General features: G+C 44.8%; 1 protein-coding gene across 9 annotated transcripts in view; it reads right to left on the minus strand.

Moving 5' to 3' along the window:
- The window catches only part of LOC121295485 (muscleblind-like protein 3), a 36,067-nt gene that overhangs the window by 12,169 nt on the left and 4,073 nt on the right, over positions 1-19,825 (minus strand). For all 9 annotated transcript variants that reach the window (XR_005946933.1, XM_041220141.1, XM_041220145.1 and 6 more), the window contains one exon: positions 11,165-12,386. Coding sequence is in view for 8 of the 9 variants with exons in the window: in XM_041220141.1 (XP_041076075.1) it covers positions 11,165-11,338 (174 nt within the window). In the remaining variant the exon portion in view is untranslated. The remainder of the gene's footprint in view (positions 1-11,164; positions 12,387-19,825) is intronic.

Consider the following 19,825-nt stretch of genomic DNA (forward strand, 5'->3'; position numbering starts at 1 on the left):
TGCACAGCCACAGGTTCATTTGTGTAACTGCACTGTCTATTGGGGTGTCTTATTAGTTAATTGGTTTGGGGATTGTTTGACTGAAAAGTGTGGAATGTGGCCAGGTGGTAATTGAATGCTTGACTGTCCATTACCCCTGATCACACCCTATACAAAGGGAATAAGGGAAGGTTTGACGGTGAGTGTTTGGAGCAGCACATGGAGACAGAGAGGGGAGGAACGAGAGAGTCGGGAGGAGAGAAGGGGAGAAATGAGAGTGGTCAGTGAAGGCCCTGCCAACATTATCTTATGACTCAACTGTGCCACAGAACTATTCAAGGGCAGCCTCTCACCCGATGAGAACGAGCCGTCTTGGGGAACCCTAGATAAACACATGCGGTCCATCAGCCAATCGCAAACCCAGCCGATTGCATCACAGTTCTGAAAACTGCAGGTAAACTAACAGCATTCTGAAGTGCGAGCACAGAATTTCACTGGCGTGTTTTACCACCTACCTACTCTGTCTGCTTTGAAATTTTGGGTGGCTACGTCTAATCATGTTGAGAGCATGTACACCATGCACAGAGTGAGTCTAATCATGTTGAGAGCGTCTATACCATGCACAGAGTGAGTCTAATCATGTTGAGAGCGTGTATACCATGCACAGAGTGAGTCTAATCATGTTGAGAGCGTGTATACCATGCACAGAGTGAGTCTAATCATGTTGAGAGCGTCTATACCATGCACAGAGTGAGTCTAATCATGTTGAGAGCGTGTATACCATGCACAGAGTGAGTCTAATCATGTTGAGAGCGTGTATACCATGCACAGAGTGAGTCTAATCATGTTGAGAGCGTGTATACCATGCACAGAGTGAGTCTAATCATGTTGAGAGCGTATACCATGTATACCATGCACAGAGTGAGTCTAATCATGTTGAGAGCGTGTATACCATGCACAGAGTGAGTCTAATCATGTTGAGAGCGTGTATACCATGCACAGAGTGAGTCTAATCATGTTGAGAGCGTGTATACCATGCACAGAGTGAGTCTAATCATGTTGAGAGCGTGTATACCATGCACAGAGTGAGTCTAATCATGTTGAGAGCGTGTATACCATGCACAGAGTGAGTCTAATCATGTTGAGAGCGTGTATACCATGCACAGAGTGAGTCTAATCATGTTGAGAGCGTCTATACCATGCACAGAGTGAGTCTAATCATGTTGAGAGCGTGTATACCATGCACAGAGTGAGTCTAATCATGTTGAGAGCGTGTATACCATGCACAGAGTGAGTCTAATCATGTTGAGAGCATGTATACCATGCACAGAGTGAGTCTAATCATGTTGAGAGCGTGTATACCATGCACAGAGTGAGTCTAATCATGTTGAGAGCATGTATACCATGCACAGAGTGAGTCTAATCATGTTGAGAGCATGTATACCATGCACAGAGTGAGTCTAATCATGTTGAGAGCGTGTATACCATGCACAGAGTGAGTCTAATCATGTTGAGAGCGTGTATACCATGCACAGAGTGAGTCTAATCATGTTGAGAGCGTGTATACCATGCACAGAGTGAGTCTAATCATGTTGAGAGCGTGTATACCATGCACAGAGTGAGTCTAATCATGTTGAGAGCGTGTATACCATGCACAGAGTGAGTCTAATCATGTTGAGAGCGTGTATACCATGCACAGAGTGAGTCTAATCATGTTGAGAGCGTGTATACCATGCACAGAGTGAGTCTAATCATGTTGAGAGCGTCTATACCATGCACAGAGTGAGTCTAATCATGTTGAGAGCATGTATACCATGCACAGAGTGAGTCTAATCATGTTGAGAGCGTGTATACCATGCACAGAGTGAGTCTAATCATGTTGAGAGCGTGTATACCATGCACAGAGTGAGTCTAATCATGTTGAGAGCATGTATACCATGCACAGAGTGAGTCTAATCATGTTGAGAGCGTGTATACCATGCACAGAGTGAGTCTAATCATGTTGAGAGCATGTACACCATGCACAGAGTGAGTCTAATCATGTTGAGAGCATGTATACCATGCACAGAGTGAGTCTAATCATGTTGAGAGCATGTATACCATGCACAGAGTGAGTCTAATCATGTTGAGAGCGTGTATACCATGCACAGAGTGAGTCTAATCATGTTGAGAGCGTGTACACCATGCACAGAGTGAGTCTAATCATGTTGAGAGCGTGTATACCATGCACAGAGTGAGTCTAATCATGTTGAGAGCATGTATACCATGCACAGAGTGAGTCTAATCATGTTGAGAGCGTGTATACCATGCACAGAGTGAGTCTAATCATGTTGAGAGCATGTATACCATGCACAGAGTGAGTCTAATCATGTTGAGAGCGTGTATACCATGCACAGAGTGAGTCTAATCATGTTGAGAGCGTGTATACCATGCACAGAGTGAGTCTAATCATGTTGAGAGCGTGTATACCATGCACAGAGTGAGTCTAATCATGTTGAGAGCATGTATACCATGCACAGAGTGAGTCTAATCATGTTGAGAGCGTGTATACCATGCACAGAGTGAGTCTAATCATGTTGAGAGCGTGTATACCATGCACAGAGTGAGTCTAATCATGTTGAGAGCGTCTATACCATGCACAGAGTGAGTCTAATCATGTTGAGAGCATGTATACCATGCACAGAGTGAGTCTAATCATGTTGAGAGCGTGTATACCATGCACAGAGTGAGTCTAATCATGTTGAGAGCGTGTATACCATGCACAGAGTGAGTCTAATCATGTTGAGAGCGTGTATACCATGCACAGAGTGAGTCTAATCATGTTGAGAGCGTGTATACCATGCACAGAGTGAGTCTAATCATGTTGAGAGCGTGTATACCATGCACAGAGTGAGTCTAATCATGTTGAGAGCGTGTATACCATGCACAGAGTGAGTCTAATCATGTTGAGAGCGTGTATACCATGCACAGAGTGAGTCTAATCATGTTGAGAGCGTGTATACCATGCACAGAGTGAGTCTAATCATGTTGAGAGCGTGTATACCATGCACAGAGTGAGTCTAATCATGTTGAGAGCGTGTATACCATGCACAGAGTGAGTCTAATCATGTTGAGAGCGTGTATACCATGCACAGAGTGAGTCTAATCATGTTGAGAGCGTGTATACCATGCACAGAGTGAGTCTAATCATGTTGAGAGCGTGTATACCATGCACAGAGTGAGTCTAATCATGTTGAGAGCGTGTATACCATGCACAGAGTGAGTCTAATCATGTTGAGAGCATGTATACCATGCACAGAGTGAGTCTAATCATGTTGAGAGCGTGTATACCATGCACAGAGTGAGTCTAATCATGTTGAGAGCGTGTATACCATGCACAGAGTGAGTCTAATCATGTTGAGAGCGTGTATGTATACCATGCACAGAGTGAGTCTAATCATGTTGAGAGCGTGTATACCATGCACAGAGTGAGTCTAATCATGTTGAGAGCATGTACACCATGCACAGAGTGAGTCTAATCATGTTGTACAAGTTGATTTCAAACAGGGTTTTACTAAGGAATTCGCTACCTGATGCAGAATGGTAAAGCAGCTTTGTAACGACGGAAGCGTTTTATTTGATGATTTTCAGTAGGTCAGTACAGAAGAACAGTGAAGCACAGCATTAAAAAAAAAACAGAACAACCCTAAACAGCAAGGGCTCATTCCACTGCAGAAGGAGCAGTAATATCTCTCTCATCTGGACAGAGGCGCCAGGGAGGGATTTATTGATCCCAGCAATGGATGACAAATCTGAACTAATACAGAAATGAAGATACCTCTTTTTATTGGACAGTCTTGTTCTGTATGACTCTGCTAATCCAATTCTGTATCTTTTATTGGGTGACTCAGCTCCAGTCAAGGTCACAGCTAGAAAACTCGATTTTAGGGTCCTGTGTGTGTGTGAGTGTGTCCTTGGAGGCGGTCCTTGGAGGCTACTATAAAAGGTTTGCAAGCTTTGAATTCAGAATTTAGTTTCGAGAAACAGTCACTAGGACAAACCCGGACCGGAGAGGAAATGAATACACAAGAAAGAAACTCCGATCAATCTCTCCAAGGGCAGTGCGATGATTAAATCAATGAGACTCAATGAATTATTACAATTCCCCCAAGTAACGACCAAAAAAAAAAAAAAACAAGCCTAAGGAAACAGATAACTCTTTCAGCACGGAGGCTTGAAGCTGCCCAAGGTTTCAACATGCCTAGTATTTCCTGGAATGGGTTTTGCTTTCCTGCATTAATAATAAAATTGTCCGATAGCGAAAACATTGTGTATGCTGATAATCTGGTGGTCTGCTACCTGTTCTCTCTTTCTTTAAATTACAAAGTTATCAGAAAGTATTGGCACTGGTATGACAAGCAGTACAGCACACCTTTTCCACTATGTTTTGAAGACACAGGCCAGCAAGGCAGCAGGGAGGAGAGGCGGAGCTCTGCTGCAGCTGCACAACGTGGAAAATCCACAACAGCAAACCCAGAAGAAAGCAAACCAGACTCCAGTGTATCAGGGCTCGAATGAAAAGTGACCCAATTCCTCTCTCAGAGCCCCCCTCGCTGCTGCTGCTGAAGAGACCATCCGTATGCAGAGAACAGCCAGGCTGGGCACTGACGCAATCGCGAGCCAGCACAGCTTTAGTGGAAATAAACCCTGCAAATTCTAAATACCGTGCAGAATTCTGGGGAAGCATTTAGGAAACAACCGCCCCCACCCCTTTATAAAGTAAGTCCAAAATCTGAGGCACTTTCATTTTAATTTTCAGCTCTCTTTTTTATCATAACTGCTGCCATATGTTCAACATTTTGAAGTAATCTCTTCCATTCCAAACCAACAGGAAGGAGATGGGAGGATGTACAGTAGCGGCAGGAGGGGCACTGTGTCGTCTCCAGATCCACTTCATCAATCAAGTTTAAACATACGAGAGATTTAGCACCCCCTCTCTTTCTGCTCCCATGTGAGAAACAGGAGGTTCGCTTGGAACAGAACAGCAATCTTTCTTAAGATAACCAGGACAGCAAATCTGCTAAATGAATATTACTAATGACATGAGATGGACTGCACTGTGACGCTGATCTGCAGTCTAAAGGCATTTGTTTACAGTGGCTGTATTTCATACTTTGTTCTTGCTACGTTCCTTTCTACTGGAAAGGAGCAGGGAATTTACAGCAGCCTTGTAACTAAGACACAGCCTTGGCATAACTGCAAAGTGGATAAAGACTTTGTGTTAGAAACATCATTCCAGCAGAGAGGATGAGTACGGGGGAGAGGACAGCTACCTCAGACTGGGTTACAGCAGAGGGATTTTCATCTTGGTGAGTCCAGTGAAACCAGTGTTAAGCAAACTTGATGAAAATAATTGTCAGCTCATTGTTTAGAGAGCAGGATGCAGACGGGATGCTTTCATTCTGCTTCTAGATTGAAATGCTTGGAATCTTGATTGGATAGCATTCTGGAATGTCAACGGATCTGGAAAAGCATTCCACTGAACAGGGTGCTTCTGGTATGGTTCACTGTACTGTAAAAGGAGATGCATCTCCACTGCTTTCCTAGCAGTGGAGGGCATTACATTACTGATCCATTAGCAGACAGAACAGGGCATGGGGCGGTAATGGCACGCTCCTAAGCCAGGCCAGGAAGACACTAGAATATTACTGTTAATTAAGCCAATCAGCCTGCTAATGAGTCAGGACATGGGTCTTCTTTACACAGCAATTCTGTGCACACGCCTTCTGCTGACCCTACTTCAAAAACGAGTCTGCCAGCGCAAAAGGCAGCTTTTGAGGAAGGAAGAAATAAATGTTAAATGGTACAAAGCTAGCGATTCACCACTGAACTGCTGCTGCTGTACCTGCCTACCAAGTGATTTTCAGGTAGTTTTATAAAGTTGCAGTTGTGTTATTCAATTCACTTGTAGCTGGGGGAAACACTAAACAAATGTGTGCTTTCCTAGAATACTCTTTCCTTGCTAAAAGTAATTTTAATTTCTTGTTAAACCTCACATCGCTCTCCTAATAAGATGCTGTGAGGTATTATAATAACTGGGCTGTGAACACGAAAGCATTGCATCATCTACACTAGCACCGGCAAGCCTGCCTAATAAAACTACAAGTCCCAGGAGTCTCTCTGGCAATGTTTTCTCTCACAGCCTCGTGGCCAGCAAACAGAGATGGAGCCCTGGCCTGGACCTCTGAACGAGCGAGGGAGAGGGACACAACCTATCAGTACAGTTAATAAAAAAGTGACTGCACCTATTCTCTGAGGGACACCAAGATCATAGCTGCTGGGTAAATAAAGCATCGGCAATCATCACCTTGAAACTGCCCCAGTAAAGCACAAGGAGATCATCCAGCAGGATTACCAGCCTTAAAGATCTGGGTGCAAATCAGTTAAAAGCATCTTTGGAAGCATTCCTCTTTTCCAGCAAAGGTCTCCTTCATTTGCTGCAGAATGCCGAGCCTGTAACAGGGACGGCTCTGTTTGGTGATTAAGGACTCTGCCCTTTTCAGTTTCAGCTACACAGAGTTGGAGCAGTTACAACCTTTCTTGAGCAGACTAGAAACCTGAATGGAAACCTGATTCTGAAAGAGAGCATGATTTATACTAGCGAATCGACCTGGAATAATAGTGAATGTGCAACACTGCGCTCCGAGGATAAACACCTCCATCTCCAACCCAAAAAACAAACATTTTAATAATCTAGAGACTGTCGGCGCTTAATACCGCCATACTAACATGCACATATTTTTTTAGATTGCATGTAGCAATGTTGTTATTAAGTGGGTCTATAGCCATTAAAGACTAGAGTAGACGCTCTGAACAGACGGTTCAATGACGTGTTGTCCAGTTCAACCTCCTGTTGTTTTTTGTCTCTTAGAGCTCTCTGGACTCCGACACTCACCGACAAAAAGGCCGGAGAGCTCTGCTTTCGACCATCAGCACAGACACAGCAGAGACTCAGAGCTGGTGAAACGCAGCGAGTCCTCAGCGCCTCGTCAGTGCACAGATATAAATAATTAAGCCAGACTGCAGTAATCGATTCAGCCGTGTGAAATCTGGGTTCACAGTAGAGCCGGTCTGAAAAGCTTTTGTCCACGAAGTTTCATTAAAATCAATTTCCTGTCATTTCGGTGCCCAGAGTCAGCTGTATAATTCATGTTTTTTTTTTTTTTTTTTTTTTTTTTTGTTTCTCCCCTGGCAGAAAGGTTAACTGTCTGCACCAGGGTTTCCTAATGAAGAGAGATGATGAAACAGCTATATAGGTGTGTGGCAAAAGCACACAGCTGAGTAAGGGACATGCCTACTACACCTCTCCATCAGCTTTCATTTATCAGAGAGCTGGTATCCTCAGCATCAGAGCTGGGCTCCATCAGCATCCTGTGCAATTACAATGTCACTGGAAGTGAAGATAGTGTGTTTCTGTATCTGTACCAGTGATTAATGGCTGGGTTATCTGGAATTCACATTAATGTGTGCGGTTGTTATGTTACTTTTTAATGTAATGGTAATTATAATTCAATTACTGAAGTACAATGGTAACTAATTTCAGCAAACAATTCTGCTGACATTGTAAGTGACCACAATCTGTACTCCAGGTAGGGGTTATCATCACCTTGAGGGCTGGGATAACATTAACAGTGCTTCAAAATAGAATGAGGAAGAATGGAATTCAGTGATGAAATATTTAATACAAAATGTATATACTGGGTTGGGCAACAATATGAAAATTGTATATACATAATATCAAAGTCTTCCAAAACACAGCAATATAATAACACACTTGCACTATCAAACCTATATAGATGTTGCCATTTACATATGAAAAGCAACACCTTACTTTAACTTAGAGTTGCTTTTCCTTTACAATATTCGTGTTCTATTGTTTCACTATTCATCATCAGCCAGCTCTGCAATATCTCTGTGCTTCACGGCACACACTTCAGCCAGTCTGGAAGTAATTAGTCAGCTGCTCTGCGTGTGTAAATGCTGACTCACAAAACCTCTAAAAGTATTAAGTACAGTGTCATGCCGAATTTTGCATTATTGAGAGATACATTTATGATTTAAAAGTACATCTCATATATAATACTGATAGTTCACATTTAAAAATAGATTAATAATAGCGCAAGTAATGAACCGCTGAAGCATGCGCACATCTCAAAATAATGCAAAACGATTGCCAATGGTGCTTCTGCAGCATGCACATAAACAGAGCTACCTCTGTGATTAGAAAGGGGAGTTATTACATTTAAATCCATTTATTTATCTAAATTCTACTTATATTTTTAAAAACGTGTAATTGGTTTCAGTTAGTTAGCATACAGTGTTTGTGTGTCAGTATAATTCTATTAGCACAGTCAGTTTATAAAAGTACTCTCCACATTAATCCAGTTGGTTTATTATATATACACTTTAGTGTGTTTCGTTACTGTGAATATTTTTCTCGTCTCTTCATGAATGAAAACGTGCATGACGGGACACAGCAGTGAACCTCGCTGGTATTTAAATGCTTTTGTAGTGTGCCTAAACTACAACTCATCTTTTTTCTCTCAGAAATTAAACAAGAAGTAAAAATAATAATTAAAAAAAGTAATAATAACATTTTTAAAGCCCTTCAATACAGCAAAAGAAAAGATGTACCCACAGGACTTCAAATAAACCTGGGACTAGAAAATCTAGCTAGTTCCAGGGAAGTAACGGTAATTTGTTGATGCACAACTTTAGAACAATGGTGTAACGAGACCGGAAATCACAACACGCCTTTTTTTAGTCATCTTGAAGATGGTTGCCTGGCAACAGTTCAATGAAGAGCTAAGGTATGCATTTGACTAATTTCTAGGAGAATATTTAGACTACTAACTTGCATTAGCCTACATGTCAGCCCCTTGCAGACAAACAGTACCCAGCACTGAGAATGTTTCATTGTAAAGGACAGTAATATATATTTTTCTTTTTGGGTGATATTTCAGAAGATGTTATGAGCCTCATTTATTAATCAAGTTACTGTTTTAACTACTAACTGTCCCCAAGGGGATTCCCTAGTTCCATCATCATTATGAATATTATGGCGCCTTATCCATGGCGACTTCCAGGGTTTTCAAACATTAAAATGATTGAATCATTGTGCATCTGTAAGCATATTTTTCTTATTTTTCAATATTAAATGCCTGAAACTAATTTACTGAGAAAAATGTAATCGGGTTGATCATTAAATGTTATAAACTGTGGGTAATTATATAATTTCATACATGATGACATGTTGTTACAGACAGCTGAAATCTGCCCCCCCCCCCCCCCCCCCCACCCCCGCCATTGGTGCCCACCCCTAGTATAAACCCTGTTCTTGGATAAGGTGTTTTCACTCAATGTACAGCACAACCCTTCCATGCATGACATACATGGTGGATAAACAACCTCCTCACATGATTTCATCGTGCCTATAGAGTGGAGGAGAGCTTTTTCTATCTGTCACCATGCATGAAAGCGTTAACGTGACAGCAGTCCAGCGCTGATCGTATCTCCTCCCCTCTGCGATCACGCTCATCCTCACTGCAATCCCTTACCTGCAAACAGGGCAAACTGCATGAAGAGGCTATTTTGAGATGAAAGCTCTGATAATCACACACTGGCAGTCTGGTGATTATCCAGGCTCTTGAATTCACCTGTGTTAAAGACATGGCTCGGGTCACACATTAAATGGGGGTCTCAGCTTAGCCCTTAGCAGACCGCTCACATCACAAAACAACTTGCTTTTTTTTTGTGGAAGCCGTCCTTTATATAAAATAAAAAGCACGACACACTCAGATACCAGGAATTCTTGGGCCATAGAAACTGAACCTTCGGACTGATGTTATCGCAGTCCATGCCATCTCTGCTTGGAAACAAATCAGTACTCCCAGAGCAGACAGAAAAACCTGCACACACAAAGCATTCTCATAAAAAATAAAAACATCCCAAAAACTATAGAAAAAACTTCCCTACAGTGAAATGCACAGCCTGTAAATGACCCGTTCAACCAGCAACAAACCAGCACATGCTGGTTTTAACCCACTGTCAGGGAAGGTGTGGTCTCACTAACTCCAAAAACATTTTTCAACTTCCTAGACATACTACTAGGGACATCTCGTTCAGCTTCTGAAAAAAAAAAGATAATTCACTGTAAAGCCTGCAGTTTGTCACACCCCAGCTCACTAACGTGTTCATATTCGGAACTGTTGAAGGATTCTGGATTTTCCAACACAAAACGGAGCAGCCCAGGGTGGCTCAGCGGACACGCGCTCGCTGGGATGAGGTCAGGCGGTGATCGGATGCCATTTCCGCTCTCATTTGATTTCTGCAGGGAGGCCTGCATGCAAACAAGTCCCGAGCAGACAGAACCAGACACAGAACCAGACACAGAGCCAGACACAGAGCCAGACACAGAACCAGGCACACCCCGTCGCAGACAACCAGCTGTCACTGCAGTGCTGTCTCACTCACCACAAAGGTCACGATACGCGAGGGGGCTGAGCGACCCTTGTACCCCCTTTCCAGGAGATGGGCGCATGCTCATCCAGCCCCTAGCCAATACAGATTCACCACCCCCCAAAATTAGGACAAGGCTACTCTGTGGAAATCTGAGCTTATTATAATAATAATAATAATAATAATAATAATAATAATAATAATAATAATAATAATAATAATAACAATAATAATAATAATACAATTGCACCAACATGTACAGAATTAAATCAATGGAATTATTATTTATAGAATTGAAATAGACTGCAGGGAAAAAATAAAAATACATTTAAAAAAGGCCAAGTACTGAGAGTACACTGGAAAAATCATATAATGAATTTGTGGCTCCCCCAACTCCAGTCCAGGGGACCTCCAGCAATCCAGGGTTTTGTTTCAGCCGGGGCTCAAATACATTTCTTTTCAATCCGTGCTGCCCTGTTGACGGAGCATGTGAAACGGCAGTCACAGACTCCAAGGCTTCAGACAAGAGCCTGGTAAAGATTCTTTACACTCAGTTACGTTCACACACACACACACCAGGTTAGGACAGAGGAAGCCCTGGACGGGGGCAGAGGGAGAGACAGGAAGGGCAGTGTCGGCTGGGAGCTCAGCCCCACAGCCGTGGAGGGAGCAGGCATGCCTCTCTTACCTTGAGCGAGTCGAAGCAGGCGATGACTCGGCCGTTCTCCACGTGGCAGCTCCTCGCCGGGTGGGCGAATTTGCACTCGGCGTCCGAGCGGGAGCAGGTGCCTCTCTGGAACTCCCGGCAAACTTCCAGCGTCAGCCATTTTGTGTCACGGCTCATCGATACATTTACAGCCATGGCACAAGTCTGGAGTCACAGCACAGCGTGCAGGGGGACGGGGGATCAAAATAAGGGCCCCCTCTCTTTCCACACCCCCCCAAAAAAATAACAAACAAGTTGGGCACGACTGTTTGAAGAAAAATAATAATAATAACAATAATAATAATAAAGATAAAAGTGTGATTAGCTTGTAGCTTTGGTTGAAAACAAAGAACAAAGAAAAATGATCTGACACCGAAACGTCCTTGCACTATTTCTTCCCCAATTAGGAAGATGAAATATCTTCCAGGGGATTGAAATAGAGAGTCCAGCTCTTCAGAAAGTGCATTTAGTGAAAGTTTTGATTAAGTCACTTTCGCATTGTGTCGGGTGAGCAGGGGGTCGGACACAAGGTGCAAGTCCTGCTTAGTTAACTTAATAGAAAAATAATGAATACAAGTTGTTTCTTCTTTTCTAATGCAGCAACCCGCACCCTGACTCCTCCACCTCTTCTGGGGAACAGCTACTTCAGTTCCTTTCTTTGTTTCTATCCTTTAATTCAGTTTTCCTCTCATTCTCTCCTTCAGAGTCTCACCAGTAACATCAAAACCAAAAATAAACAAACCAAGAAAGGCAGTCAGGCAGGCAGGGAGGACACAGTGACGACAGCCAAAAACAACTTTCTTCCCTGCTGTCCTTCACCACGACAATTAAAAAACCAAAAACACAAAAATAAATAAAAAGCTGTCCAAACCAGGGCAACAAAAAAATGACAGAATAAAAAAAAATCCTTAAATGCCAGTTCCGGTGATCAGCGGCAAGAGAATGGATGACTTGCTGTCTGGATGAGCAATGGATGCGAACAAGGCCAAATTCCCCAACCGAGCACAAAAAGAGAGAGAGGGAGGGAGAGAGAGAGAGAGAGAAAGTAAAAACCAGAGAGAGAGAGAGAGAGACAGAGAGATAGAGAGAGAGAGCAGGGATTCGAGCAGGGTTGTTTGGTTGTACTGGCTGTCTGGCTGTGTCTCTCTGGCAGCTTCGCTCTTTCTTATTGTTTCAGGAGAAGGCACTTTTTCTTTCCAGCAATCTGTTTTTATTTTAATAAAAAAGAGAGAGAGAGAGAAAAGGGCGTTATTAAAAATCAAACAGGCTGTCAGTGAGTCAGTCTGTCTATCAGATCAGGATTAAGGCAAATGAAAATCCAGCAGACAGGAAAAAGCCAGGCAGGCGGGGAGGCGGGCGGGCGGGCAGGCAGACTCTCTTCTCGTTTGTCTAACAGCCTCCCTGCAGTAACTCCCTGGTGCAGCTGTGATAAGCTGAGCTGCAGACAGTGTGCTGTGCCGAGCGATGCTGCCTGCTGTAGAGGCTTGTTATCTGAAACAAAAAGGAGGAAAGCCTCCTCCGACGCGGACAGCAACGTTGCAGTGACGACTCAGAGGAGTCAGCAGCCATTGTAGTGGATATTACAAAAAAAAAAAAACAGCGAGAGAGAGCGAGAGAGAGAGAGAGAAAGGGCATTTCTCCACATGCTGTTGCTGCTGCGCATGGTACAAGGCATAGGCCAATAAGAAGCGCCATTGTAGAGAGATACCAGGCAATCGACCAATAAAGAGGATTCTTTCATATTGATCTCTCTCTCCCTGTTTTCTCCTCTCTCTGGCAGACACTCACATTGCTATGCCCGCTGCACAGAAGGAAGAAAAAAAAACAGTCAGACTTTCTCTCTCTCTCTGGTGTATTGACGCTATATCTATGCAACTCAGATACGAAGTTGGAGGCTACATTGCAGACACTGTGTCACTGAAACAGGGGAGGGGACAGAAACACACTGAAACACGTCGCCAGATTTAATTACTGGAGTTCAGGGAAACAAAGCATCTAGTGAGGTGCAGAGGAAATGGGATAGAAGCTTTGCAGAAACTGTTAAAGGAGAAATGGAGAGGGTGAAGGAGGGAAGAGGCAATCAGACAGAGAGACAGACAGACAGACACACAGATAGATAGCAAAAGGAAGAGGAGAGAAAGCAGGAAAGGGGAGATTGATGAGAGAGAGGGAGAGAGAGGGAGAGAGAGAGCGAGAGAGAGAGAGAGAGCCAGCCTCTGTGTGACTGCTCCAGATAGCATGTGACTGTCTCAGTCTGTGGCCCTGTGCCAGTGAAAGGTGCAGCAGACACAAGCCCCAAGATAGCACTGCAGTGAGCCTTATGAACACAGCCCTACCCACCAGAGCACACAGCAGAACAAAGGAACCGTTCGGGAGGCTTTGTAATACAAACACACACAACAATGCTGTAATTCACCCCTTTCTTTCTTTAGCGTCTCATGCCCATCAGCATAGCGAGTTATTTAAAAATCAAACCAATTCCTTAAACCTGCAGGTGCCCTGGCGCCCTACACAAACTGTTCACTAACTATGTTATAGAGAGGACAGGCTATAAGGATCTACCACTCTGCTGAGAAATAACTTCTTACTGTCTGACCCTCATGACAGAGTGAGAGAGTCAGTGAGCATGTGTGTGTGTGTGTGTGTGAGAAAGTAAGCACATGTGTATGTGGGTGTGAGAGAGACACACACACACATCAACAGTGTGTATGCACTTCTGTTTCTATAAACAATGGCAATTCTGTATCATTCTGCCCTGGAAAATAATACAGAAAATCAAGCATGCAAACGTTTCTACACTTTGTGCAACAGGCACACGAGAGGAGCTCAGCAGTGTGCAGTTCTGAGTGGAGCTATGCTGATGCGCACTGCAATGCGACCTGCATGTCGCGTGATGTGCTCTGCATTGTGAACAGTTACACCTCTACAAAGGACAGCCTCTTGAGAATGCATGCATGCTGTGCACAGCCACCAGGAGTATTCTTCCACTCCAGCTATCCTGTCTTGGGTTGCTGCTTACACTGCACACACTGCTTTAAATATATCGATTTACTCCGATCTGCAAGAGCAGACTCGCCTCTGAAGATGTCTCCTGCCCTTTCCTTCCACTCCACTGCTTTTACAGGACATCTTAACTTGTAAGTTGATCGGGTTACAAAACAAAATGAAAACAAAAAAAGAACCAATAGTAGTGACTCCTACTGTCTTTCTTCTCCCGGGTTTGATCAGTAGATCGCAACCCATAAAACCTGTTCTTGTGTGTGGGCTGCTGCTTGTGGGGGGGTATATATTCTTTGCTAAACGATCCTCCGGTCTCAAACGCTGTGTGTGCCAGTCTGTGTGTGCCAGTCTTCGTGCTTGTGTGCTTAAACCCTGTCAGGCGTAGCGGACTTCTCAACGCCCCCCCCCCCCCCCCCGGAACACATAAACGCACTGCAGCGAGAGCCACGGGCAACACACAAGACCACAGGCAGACGGTGACTATGACCTGCAAACAGAACCTACACGTCCTTCCTCTAGCGTACTGTACCAGCCCTGCAGCACAGTGCAATGTGTGTGTTCAGAGAAAATATGAACCTGATTCAACAGCCACAACACGTGCTATGATTCAGGATCATCAACCTCTCAGACCAGTACCTCTGCACAGTGTGGAGGAGGTCCTGTGCTACTTAGGGTAACTACCCCCATTTTAAACAGACTACAAGGTTCCCAAGAGCCTCACATACTGTGGTACAGGCACTGAATCAGTACACAGTTTGCACTTGTGAGGTGACTTACAAACTGCCTGTTTTAGGTTAAGGAGACTATGCATACTTGCATCACTATCGTCACACTGTTAAAAAGACTTGTGAACAATAATGTTAGTTGTGAGTCATGCAAGACCCATTACTCTCATAACAAGTAAGGATTTAATAATGCTTTTCTTTAAAAAAAATCTGCCTGCACTAAAGCTGTTCTATAGCAGCACCCTCCAGACAGGACTGTGCACGGTCTGGGACAGTGCCTAATTATCTTCAAGGGTATCCAGTGCATGACCCCTCTTGCTGTGCCCAGCGATGGGGTGAGGAACCTGTAACTGTACTGTGCAGTTGTGAATGTCTCTTATTGTCCTTCAGAGATCACAGTGTAGGTCTTCCAGTCTGCTCTGGGGAGATTGGGATGCTCAGCGACAGGGCTGCTGGATGAAACTGGGTCACCTTACTCAGCCCTGTGTCAGTCACCATGCTCCCCTGGCCATAGCAATGCTCTTTGCAACCCAGCCCTCCCTATCCCTCTCATACTGCCTGCTGTCTGTCTGCCAGTCACTCGATCCAAACACCTGCAGATCGTGGCTCCAGGAGGCTCGAGTCAGACCTTCTCAGTATTGCAGACAGGCCCGTTCACACGCTCTCCGCATAGAGCCACAGCAGTAGGGTATAGTAACCACCCCCCCGGCTGTTTTCAACCTCATGCACACAAACTCAAACACCTAGATATATATACACACACACACAAACATCCGGTGAAAGTCAGCCAATTCAATATGGTGTAGGAAAAGATCTGAGGGTAAGCCCTTCACAGTGTACTGAGAGCCAGCCACTTCAGTACAGAGAACTCAGAACTGGGGATCTGAGAGCCAGCAAATTCAGTACTGTACAGAGAACTCAGAACTGGGGATCTGAGAGCCCACACATTTAGTAGAGTCTAGCACTGCAGTAATGCTTTGAAAATCCTACAGGATAAAACAGTAAACTGCACAAAGTAAATAGAGACACAGTAACCCTGGAATCTACCAGCAGTGCAGTTAGCCCAGATCCACAGGCTGCAACTTGCCTCTGCTCCCTTCCACTCTGCAAAGCTGGCAATCGTTCTTTCTTATGTTCTAGGTCAACACACAGGCCTGATCTGCTACGCAGTTGCTGCTGACAGTAGAGCCAGAACAGCAAGTGAAAGTGCCATACCCAGCTCTGGCCTCTCACTGTAAAATATCTCTGCATAACCCCCCCCCCCCCCCCCCCCCCCCCCCCCCCCCCCCCCCCCACCCCCCCCCCCCCCCCCCCCCCCCCCCCCCCCCCCCCCCCCACACCCACCCCCTCCCCCGCCCCACCCCCCCCCGCGCCCCCAACTGAGAGGACTGAGGACCAATAAGTCTTGTGACGTCGTACAGGAATATTACTTGGCCAGCGCACTGCACACCAGCGCATGGCTCTTATTACAGAACACTGCGGACCAGCACACTGCAGTCCAGCGCACTGCACACCAGGGCACGGCTCTTATTACAGCACACTGCACACCAGCGCATGGCTCTTATTACAGAACACTGCGGACCAGCGCACTGCAGTCCAGGGCACTGCACACCAGGGCACGGCTCTTATTACAGCACACTGCACACCAGCTCATGGCTCTTATTACAGAACACTGCGGACCAGCGCACTGCAGTCCAGGGCACTGCACACCAGGGCACGGCTCTTATTACAGCACACTGCACACCAGCGCATGGCTCTTATTACAGAACACTGCGGACCAGCGCACTGCAGTCCAGGGCACTGCACACCAGGGCACGGCTCTTATTACAGCACACTGCACACCAGCGCATGGCTCTTATTACAGAACACTGCAGACCAGCACACTGCAGTCCAGCGCACTGCACACCAGGGCACGGCTCTTATTACAGCACACTGCACACCAGCGCATGGCTCTTATTACAGAACACTGCGGACCAGCGCACTGCAGTCCAGCGCACTGCACACCAGGGCACGGCTCTTATTACAGCACACTGCACACCAGCTCATGGCTCTTATTACAGCACACTGCAGTCCAGCACACTGCAGTCCACAGCATGGCTCTCTCTGCCCTCAGTGCTGCTCATTTCTCTCTCTCTAAAAACAACGTGTGTTAGGCCTACGGCATCGTGTGACTTGTATACAGCGAGACGTACATTACCGATGTTTTCAAACAAGGATTCTAGATGTATGTAGCGTGGAGGGAAGCAGAACTCAAAAGCGCGGCTAATGTTGCAAAATTAGCAGGGAAGTGAGAATCTGCATTTACAGCTTGCGTATTGAGAAAACTAAAAATAGAAAAAAGAGAACTGCTAAGAATCAGGCGATGGCGACAAAACCGCTTTTTTTTCCAATCACGTGGATGAACCTCATCTCAATGGCCTGAACTGGTATCCGAACGCTTTAAGATCTGATGGCAATCACAGCCTTCCTCACAAAAGAGCTAAAAGAAATATCCCTCCACTGTAATATACAGAGAGCCTCTCCCTGCTGGATTGCAGTCTGCTGCACACAGCATGCCCATCACAGGGGACCCAACGCCATACTGACAGCATGCTAGCAGCCACTTCTAATACTGCCCCCAAGCCCTCTATACTGTGATTAGCTACACAGACATGTGATCAGCTCTGAAACACCAACACCACATAGAGCAGGTACAACCGTTTCAATCAGGCCAGCGGGTTCACTTCTTGCCAAGCAGTTAGGAATCCCTGAAACTGACCTCTATGCTGTGAGGAGCCCTATTCTCACAAGCTGTACAAAGAGCCCACAGACTGTCGTGCGTGCTATTCCCTGGTTCCTCCAAGCCCACAGCTGCAGGTTCACTATCAAGCAACGGGGATGTCAATAGTCTATTGCAAATCAATCCAATAAACTAACACATTACACAGCATGAAAGCAATCCAGTACAAGCACCCTTTTCTGCTGCTTCTTTACCGAAGTTTTAAAACCCCTTTTTCGACCACCGACTGGGGAACTGAAACGGTTTCGCACCAGCTTCTCCTTCTCAAACTCCAGTAACTGCTCTATCGTCGGCGGTCCTGTACCGTGCATGGCAGCTCTAAACACTCGTAAAGCTGTGTACTAACCTCAGTGTACGTTACAGCGGCCTTAAGCCAGAGGGCTCTGTGGCTGCTGAAAGCCTGCACTGCAGGTAAACTGTTGCCACGGCTCAGGATCTCGGGTGCCTACACCAAAGCAGCGAGCAGACACAGCAAAGCCAATCCCTTCAGGAAGCACGCCTCCCGGACCGGCAACAGCTTTTTGTCGCAACTTGTCACAAAGATCGAATTACTTTTTAATCACTCACCAACTCGGCATGCTGAACAGGCACGCTGTGCAATGACTATTACCGTATATCTAAAGTCCGAAACGGGGATGCAAACAGCGCCACGATTCATGCATATGGCAAGGCTGTGTGACAATAAATGGTGCATGTTCTGCTTTACTGTGTAGGGAGCCAAAACGAACTGACTACCCTCACCTCACATTATTGTTTTTTTTTTTTACATGCAGGAAAGAAGGGAGTGCTGTACTTGTTGTGCAAACACCAGGACTGACAATGGGCATATATATATATACACATATATATATATATAGTATACCACTGTCCAAGTACAAGGAAAACTCAATAGCCAATGAGAAAAGAAACTCTTATCTACTGTACAGCTATATCAGCAGAGCCATACAAATCACTTGCACATGGCACCTCCAAGCACTGCTAAAGCTGAGCACTGACCCAGCTACAGACAATGCAGTTATATGTACAGAAATAAAGAAAAAACAAACCCTGGAAATTATCTCTGTGCTTCAGTTCAGATCACCTGTTGTTCAGAATGGCATTTCGAGATCTAAAAACAAAAGGTGGTCTTAAAATTAAAAAAAAAATAAAAACCCTAAGGGGTTAATCAGTTGCAAGCTTCGAAAAGCACGAGCGAGCGTTGCTTGCGTCCTCCAGGGGTAATGTCAAAATGTCAATGCCTGGACAAAAACATAAAAATGTTTTATATATCACAAACATCACCTTTGCTGTCAAGGGACAAAGACTTTTCTTGGCAGGCTGTAGTTTTTCAGCCTTACACCTAGAAAACATAATGTCATTGCATGCTCTCCACTTCCTCCTTTTAATAAAATAAATTGCTGGCACTTTTTTTTAAATGACCTAGATATTTGCACACGGTGCTCCGAAGCACATTAAAATAGCACATTAGGCATAGCCTTGATACTGTATATGCCAGGTTTGGAAAACAAACAGAAGTTAAGAAAAATGCAAACTGAAAGACAAAGGTCTCTTTGCAGCTGCTTTCCCTATCTCTACCTCTCTCTCTCTCTGAAGATAGCCGAATGCAAATGTAACCCTTTTTATTTCTCTCTCTCATACTGCTGTTACCCTTTTACTTTCACAGCCAGACTCCTTCCACGCTATTGCAGTACGCCCCTTCGTTAGTTTAAAAATCAACTCATGAAATTGTTTTTTTTATACCTGAAACTATGCCGCACAGGTTCAGACATCTGCCGTCTTTATCTCTGAAAACGTTTATGACTTTATTGTGATTTCTGTGCTCGAGATCGGAGCGCCAAAAACGGACTGGCACTGAATCAAGAGGTCTTTTTGCCGCCTAATTATAATGGCAAACCAGGCAGGCTGTGCTGCTGGAAACAGGTTTAAAACACGACACTCCTGCAAACAAGCGGACCTGCTTAGCTGTAACGAATTGACTTTTCCCAGCTAGTTTTTTTAGTTTGCATTTTTTGTAATCTTTCAGTTTCAAGACACACTGCTTTCTGCAACCATAACGTTTCTCCCTTACTGCATATCCTGTTAGACCAAAACCAAAAAACAATTAAATAGAGTCTGATCTTGCTATAAGTCCCACACTGA

Source organism: Polyodon spathula, chromosome 20 (assembly GCF_017654505.1).
Source record: "Polyodon spathula isolate WHYD16114869_AA chromosome 20, ASM1765450v1, whole genome shotgun sequence".
Taxonomy (NCBI): Eukaryota; Metazoa; Chordata; class Actinopteri; order Acipenseriformes; family Polyodontidae; genus Polyodon; species Polyodon spathula.